Raw genomic sequence first — 7,858 nt, forward strand, 5'->3', positions numbered from 1 at the left:
CCACCAGTGGTTCTGGAGACAGTTGTGCCAAACACGCTTGAGTATTAGAACTTAGTGCCCCGCCCATGGTGCTCACGTAACGTTGGACTGGAAACCCGGGCGGCTTGCTGCGCATGCCCAGGACGGAGCAGGCTGCGCCTGGGTGAGGGGGCGGGGCTGGTTTCCTTCCGCAGGTCTCCCCGCCTTGTCAGGGTTGAGTGACAGGAAGAAACTCAGTTCAGTGCGTGGAGCCGTGCCTGTGGCAGGTGCCCAGCTCCCACTTTCCGTTCTCAGCTCCCCCCCTCCCGACGATGACAGATGAGTCACTCGGGCTGGGTCTGCGGGGGCACGACCGCCCGCAGTGGCATTGAGCAGGGTCGACCACCTTCACCCCGAAATGCCGTGCTCTCTGGCGGCCACTGTGTGCGCGCGGGCCTTTCTAAGAAATCTTGGAGTGTTTGACGGTGTTCACCTGGCCGAACCAGCAGCGTCAGCGAGAGTTAGAAAGGCGGGAGGAGGCAAGCTCCCCGCTTCTCCCCGCCCCTCCCGCACCGCACCCCGAGTCCGGAGCTCTGGGGGCCGGGCGGCCACTGCGCGGCCTAACGAGCCGTTAGAGACTGCTGCTCAGGTGACAGGGTCAGGAGAGAGACAGGAGAGCTACCTGTAAGGAGGCGAGCGCTGACAATGTCAGTTGGGTGTGGTGTCTTACGCCATGAGGGTGGTGGTGGTGGTGATGAGTGTCTCTGTCAGCTCAGGCGTCCCTAACGGAGAACCTCAGGTGGGCTGGCTCAAACAGCTGCCATTCGTTGCTCATTGTTCTGGAGGCTACAAGGCTAAGATCCAGGTGCCGGCAGAGTCAGCTGAGAGCCCTCTTCCTGGCATACAGACAGCCGCTTATCAGCTGGCCTGTCTTCTGAGCATGTGGGGAGGGGGGGTGTCAGGGGGAAGAGTGTGCTTTTCCGTGTTCCTACTTCCTGTAGGAACAACAATCTCATCTCACTACGGCCCCACCCTTATGACCTCATGTAACCTCAGTCAGCTTTCTAAAGACCCTGTCTCCAAACACCATCACATTGGGGGTTAGGGCTTCAGGATAAGAATTTGGGGGGACACGATTCAGGCCATAACAGTGATGATGGTGATGATGGCGGTGACGACGGCGGTGATGTTGACAGTGATGTCGATACTGGTAATGTTGACGGTGTTGTTGACGGGGGTAGTGATGACGGTGGTGGCAATGGTTCAGATGTCTCGGTGATGTTGATGGTGGCGACGACAGTGGTAACGCTGATGGTGATGCTGACTGTAGTGATGATGGTTGTGATGATGGTGGTGATGTTGATGGTGGCGAAAACTGTGGTCACGCTGATGGTGATGCTGACTGTAGTGATGATGGTTGTGATGATGGTGGTGATGTTGATGGTGGCGACGACAGTGGTAACGCTGATGGTGATGCTGACTGTAGTAAAGATGGTTGTGATGATGGTGGTGATGTTGACGATGGTGACAAAGGTAGTGACAGTGGTTTGGATGTTTATGGTGATGTTGACGGTGGTGATGTTGACAGTGATGTCGATAGTGGTAATGTTGACGGTGTTGACAGGGGTAGTGATGATGGTGGTGGCAATGGTTCAGATGTCTTGGTGATGTTGATGGTGGCGACTACAGTGGTAACGCTGATGGTGATGTTGACTGTAGTGATGATGGTTGTGATGATGGTGGTGACGTTGACGATGGCGATGACAGTGGTAACGCTGATGGTGATGCTGACTGTAGTGATGATGGTTGTGATGATGGTGGTGACGTTGACGATGGCGATGACAGTGGTAACGCTGATGGTGATGCTGACTGTAGTGATGATGGTTGTGATGATGGTGGTGACGTTGACGATGGCGATGACAGTGGTAACGCTGATGGTGATGCTGACTGTAGTGATGATGGTTGTGATGATGGTGGTGATGTTGATGATGGCGACAAAGGTATTGACAGTGGTTTGGATGTTTATGATGTTTATGGTGATGTTGACGGTGGTGATGGTTGAGGTACGGTGATAATGTTGGTGTTGGTGGTGATGATGGCGATGATGACGAACCCAGTGGCTCAGAAGATTAAAGCTCACAGATCCTCTTCTGTGTGGTCTCATTTAATGAATAACAACCCTGTGCAGTTGGCGTTTTTATCCCAGTTTACGGGAGGCACGGAATTAGAGAGATGGGCACCTAGGATTTCAGAATCAGTCAGTGGCCAAGTCTGTGGTCTCCAGGCCTCCTAACGTCCAGTCCAGCGCCCAGGGGTGTGGAGGGAGGGGGAGACCCATCCATTCTGCGTGTAACTCCCCTTGCATCCTGGCGTGGCATGGACATCGGGATCCTTTGCTTTTTGAATGGCTCCGTCCACAAGCACAAACACATCGTGGTTCTGAAGGGAAAGAGAAACACGTTTGCGGAGAAAGCCCTGGGCGCTAGAGCTCCCGGCGAAGGCACAGAGGCAGTGGGCAGCGGCGTGACGGTGTGAGGTAGGTGCGCCTGACGCCTGTGCTCAGCTGACTTCCAGTGAAGAGACGAGCTCTGTGACGGGTGGGCCTCGTGGAATAAGACGGAGCTTTTCCAGAGAAGAAGGAATTCTGCCTCCAAATCGTAACGTAGAAGCCCGCCTACCCCCTGCCCCACAGATTGCAGACTCAGAAACAGTCACACCAGCCAGGTTCTTAAGAGAATCCTTTAACGGGTGTGGATGTGCACACACGCACGCACGCACACGCACGCACACGCACACTACTGGTCGGTTTCCCTGGACCGCTGGCTGACACCCAGGAGAATCATCTTTGGTCCCTTCTGCCTCCCAGCAGCCCCGTTCCGCCAGGGGCCGTGGTTTGGGAGGGGGGACCCCAGACTGGGCCTCGCGTCCTTGGAGAGGCAGCTGCCCCCACTCGTGCCCCTGTGCGTAGGTCTCCAGGCTGCGCTCCTGGTTGCTTGTCAGATGTCCAGAAGCAGAGAGACAGCGAATAAGGACAGAAGGAAAAGGCAGCGAGAGACACTCGCACCCGCCTTGTGCCGGCTTCCCGCTGGGCTTCCCCCAGGCAGGGCCGTGTGTGGGCGGGCCAGGTGGGCGGGGCTGGAGTGGGTGGCCAGAGGGGCGCCGGCTGCCTCCAGGGGACAGGCGCACGGAGCCCCGCGCCCCCCACAACGCAGGTTCTCCTGCGCCCCTGCTCGAGGAACGGCCTGGTCGCCCGGCCTGTGAAAAGGACGGTGAGGGCTGCACACGGCCACTGACTGGACCCTGTGTTCTTCCTCGACCATCACGCCGGACATAGGAGGAGGAGGAGGAGGAAGGCCGGAGCCAGAAACGAGGCATTGGGCTTCCGGGTCCGCAGGGGCTTAGGGCAGTGAATCCGGGACCGCAGCAGCCTGCCACATGGGGCAGAGCTGCGTGCTGGTGGTCCCATGAACCCCTCGCCCTGGTCTGCGCGCTCTGCACCCCAATTCCTGGGGACGGCCCCGCAGAGTGTGGCCTCGCACCTTCTCTGGCGGGGGTGGGGTGGTCAGTGAAAATGACCGTCCGTCTCTCCCGAAACATCATGTCCGTCCAGCTTCTGTCCTTCAGACCCCACAGCACCTCATTCACGTTTGAGGGTGCCCCCCATTGGGTGCCCACTCCCGGCGAAGGGCCCGAGAGGCGTGAACACACCGTCTCCCCTCGGCCACGTGCTGGCAGCCTGCTGAGCACCTTGCCGGACAGCCGGCTGGGCTCCACATTCTGGTTGTGCTGGTGCTTCCGAGTCGAGGGCGGGCCAGCGACAGAGGCCGTGGGACACTGTGGGGCACGGGGTCCTGGGTGTTGCACTGGATCTGGGAAACCAGCCAAGTCCACACAGCAGGCACCACCCCTCCGCATTCCCTGCGGGCCCCTCTTTTAATGTCTTCCCCTTGTGTCCTGATTCAAAAAGGACGCCGTCCCCAGGGGCTCACTTCGCTGACATCTGCGAGGACCTACGAGCAAGTCCGGGGGATGCTGTTTGCTCCCACGACCTTGTCTTCTGCGCTGAATGTCATGACACGGGTCCCAGAGTCTCTGCTGTTCTGCCTTCTGTGCGCAGATGGTGCACTTGACATTGGGGAGTTGCAAAGTTCACGTAAGGCTGTGCAGCGCACGGACACACAGACACACACTCACACACATACACTCACACACACACAGACACACTCACTCCCAGGCACACTCAGACACTCACATGCACTCACACTCACATGCCGCTTCTCTAGAGGAGTTCATCCAGTTTAGGGATTCGGAGGCCGGCATGCCCGTGAACCCCGGCGTGTTTGTCCACCTAGAAAGAGAGAAAGGCTGAGACCGGGCATTTCTGAGAGGAAGAGTCGCTGCGTTTAGAATTTGTCATTCCAGCCCGCACAAACCGGGGTCCCAGGAGGAGCCAGACTCTCTCCTCGGTGCTGGAGAAGCACGTCAGTGAGCAGGACACCCCTGCTCTCCTGAGCACGCACGTGGGTCTGACTGACGACAACTAGCAAGGAAGCAGACACGTGTAAGGCGTCAGGATGGGGAGACACACGTGTAAGGCGTCAGGATGGGCACATACGTGTAAGGCATCAGGATAGGCACATACGTGTAAGGCGTCAGGATGGGCACATACGTGTAAGGTGTCAGGATGGGCAGACACACGTGTAAGGCGTCAGGATAGGCACATACATGTAAGGCGTCAGGATGGGCAGACACACGTGTAAGGCGTCAGGATGGACACATATGTGAAGGAAAGGAAAGCAGGTTGAGAAACATGGAGAGAAACGGGGGTGAGGCTGGGGCCGGGGGCGACCTTGAGTGGTGGGAGCCCACTTTCCCCACTGAGCCGGTTCCCTGGGGGCTGCTGGTTGCTGACGCGGTTGTCAGAAACCAGAAGGCTTGCCAACAGGCAGGGAAATGAATAGATGAGCAGGTGGTATCCCTCCGTTGGCTGTTGCCAGGCAGGTATTTATAAACTCCCAGGTGGGTTTCAGTCCACAATTCTTAATCATGTATTGTTATTATTTTTGAGTGTTTTGAGAATGAGCTCCATGGAGTTGGCATTTAAGGAATTGATACAACAGAGGACTCGCAGCCATGAATTCAGCCACGTCGACCCACTTGGTGAGATGTGGGCCGCCAGCGTCCAGGAGTGGGGACCCCCTGTGCTACCCTCAGGGCCAGCAAGTGGCCTTGAACTTAGAGGAGTGTCCTTAGTATCCAGACAGCTTCTCTGCCTGGCCTGGGGTGACGCAGTGGATAAAGGGTAGACCTGAAACACTGAGGTCACCAGTTCAAAACCCTGGGCTTGCCTGGTCAAGGCACACATGGGAGTTGATGCTTCCTGCTTCTCCCCCTCTTCTCTCTCTCCCTCTCTCTCTCTCTCAAATCATAAATAAAATATAAAAAAATAAACAAATAAGACAGCTCCTCCCTCCTGGGGAAGGGAGAGGTGAGGTCTTGAAGATAAGCTGAAAAGCAGCAACTGGTGACCAGCAGGCAGTGTCACCACCCAGAAAGGGCACACACACAGCCAGGCGGTCACTCGGCATTCTCACCTCCCCTCGCCTCCCGGCTGCCACGGCTGAGCCGACAGCTCTGACTGGGGTCCAGGGAGACCTTGTGCCGCCTGCTCCCTCGGGGGGAGGGGGTGACGGGGCACCTGTCCTTGGCTGCCCGGCGCCCTGTGCTTTTAACTGCTCTTCACAAACATCTCTGCTGAGAGGTGAGCCGCACGTCCTGCGGTTTGCCCACGGGACATGCACTTCAGTGGTTTCCAGTCTATCGGGTGTGGGGGACCCTCGGCACAGGTGACTTTCAGAATATACTTTCATCACAAAGTAAAAGAGAGAGAGACGCTTTGACTTTCATCCCTCTAACCCCCCAGCCCCTCCCCCCGCCCCCGACAACGACGAGCCGCTCTCTGCCCCCGTGCAGGTGCCCTCTCTGGGCGTGCACGCACATACAGGGAACACGCACGGTGACAGGGCCTTTCCCCCAGAGCCATGTGCACAAAGTTCATGCTGTCGCAGGGCCTGGGGCTTCCTCGTGCCCTTCCGTGGCTGCGTCCTATTCTGCCACGTGGGAAGCTCACACTTTGTACGTGTGTGTAGCTGCTGATGGCGTCTGTGCTTTCTGCTGTCACAGAAGGCACTCAGCTTTGCAAGCTCAGCCTCTGCCCAGCGCCCCCCCCCCACACACCCCTGGTGGCAATCTGGGGGAGGCTGAGGTTCAGCACCCGGCACTGGCCGGGATGTGGGGGGGCATAACTGAGAAAGAGCTGGAATGACAAAAACCAACAGATAGAATGATAGCGACTAGCACTCATAATTTGCAATGGTCAGCTGAAGCTAGGTTGTGTGGGGGTTAACAAACATCCCCACGTTCTCAGTGGCTTCCAGGCAGCTGGTAGCGATGCCTAAAGGCTTCTTCACCCCAGTTTCGCCTCTGTCCCCAGGTCTGGGCAGAGGGAGCGGATCGCAGGCAGGGCCTGAGGCCAGTGGTGCAGGACGGACAGCTGCCCCTCCCACGGGAGGCTCTGCTCGTCACCGGGCAGCGGCCAGGCTGTCTAAGCCTCGTCCGGGGAGGAGTAAAAATGCCTGTAACCAGGAACTCTCTCTACCTCGGGGGAAGGCAAACTAGGACTGTGTTTGGCCCGTCGCCTTGTCTTTGTAAGTAAAGTTTTATTGGAACATAAGGCCCCCGTTTGTTTCCTGTTGTCTGCGGTCGCTTCCGAGTTCTGCCGGCAGAGCTGAGCAGCTGTGGCGGAGACCGTGTGGCCCGAGGAGCCGGAGATAACGACTCTCCGACCTCATCTCTGCGCTCCGTGCCCGCCAGCACCCTCTTCGCTGTCGTCATTGCTGTGCCCATTACATGTTTCTGTCGCCAGCCAGGGCCAGTCCGCTTTATACGTCGCAGTCAGCCACATAACAGCACCCCCCCCCCCCGCCGTGATGTCTACATCCTGATCCCCAAAACCAGGAATAGGTGGGCTTCTGCAGCAAAGGAAGCTTCACAGTTGTGATGACGTTAAGGATCTTGAGACAGCAGATGACCCTGACTGGCTGGGTGGCCCCATGTCACCCTAAGGGGCCTTGAAGGAGGGAGGCAGGAGGGAAGGCCAGAGTGACAGAGGGTGACGTAATGACGGAAGCAGAGGTCAGAGGGGAAAAGTGACGTGAAGATGCCGCCCCACTGGCCTTGCGGCTGGAGGAACGCAGGTGGCTCTGGACGCCTGGGGAACATCCGCCGGACGCCTGGGAAACACCCGCCGGACGCCTGGGAAACACCCGCCGGACGCCTGGGAACACCCGCCGGACGCCTGGGGAACACCCGCTGGACGGGGAACACCCGCCGGACGCCTGGGGAACACCCGCCGGACGCCTGGGAAACACCCGCCGGACGCCTGGGAAACACCTGCTGGACGCCTGGGGAACACCCGCTGGGCGGGGAACACCCGCCGGATGCCTGGGGAACACCCGCCGGACGCCTGGGAAACACCCGCCGGACGCCTGGGAACACCCGCTGGACGCCTGGGGAACACCCGCTGGACGGGGAACACCCGCTGGACGCCTGGGGAACACCCGCTGGATGCCTGGGGGACACCCGCTGGACGCCTGGGGAACACCCGCTGGACGCCTGGGAACACCCGCTGGATGCCTGGGGAACACCCGCTGGACGGGGAACACCCGCTGGATGCCTGGGGAACACCCGCTAGACGCCTGGGGAACACCCGCTGGACCCTGGGGAACACCCGCTGGACGCCTGGGGACACCCGCTGGACGCCTGGGGAACACCCGGAGACCACGTCCTCCCCACAGTCTCAGGGAGACGCAGCCCCGAGGACGCCCTGATGTGGGGACTC

The 7,858-nt window shown here is 58.8% G+C and overlaps 1 protein-coding gene across 1 annotated transcript in view; it reads left to right on the forward strand.

Moving 5' to 3' along the window:
• The window catches only part of SHANK2 (SH3 and multiple ankyrin repeat domains 2), a 428,650-nt gene that overhangs the window by 100,478 nt on the left and 320,314 nt on the right, over positions 1-7,858 (forward strand). Inside the window, exons 12-16 of the mRNA XM_066359996.1 lie at positions 1,226-2,021; positions 3,059-3,227; positions 3,926-4,111; positions 6,744-6,856; positions 7,215-7,813. Of these exons, the coding sequence (XP_066216093.1) occupies positions 1,226-2,021; positions 3,059-3,227; positions 3,926-4,111; positions 6,744-6,856; positions 7,215-7,813 (1,863 nt within the window). The remainder of the gene's footprint in view (positions 1-1,225; positions 2,022-3,058; positions 3,228-3,925; positions 4,112-6,743; positions 6,857-7,214; positions 7,814-7,858) is intronic.

The sequence above is a fragment of the Saccopteryx leptura genome, chromosome 1, assembly GCF_036850995.1.
Source record: "Saccopteryx leptura isolate mSacLep1 chromosome 1, mSacLep1_pri_phased_curated, whole genome shotgun sequence".
Classification (NCBI taxonomy): Eukaryota; Metazoa; Chordata; class Mammalia; order Chiroptera; family Emballonuridae; genus Saccopteryx; species Saccopteryx leptura.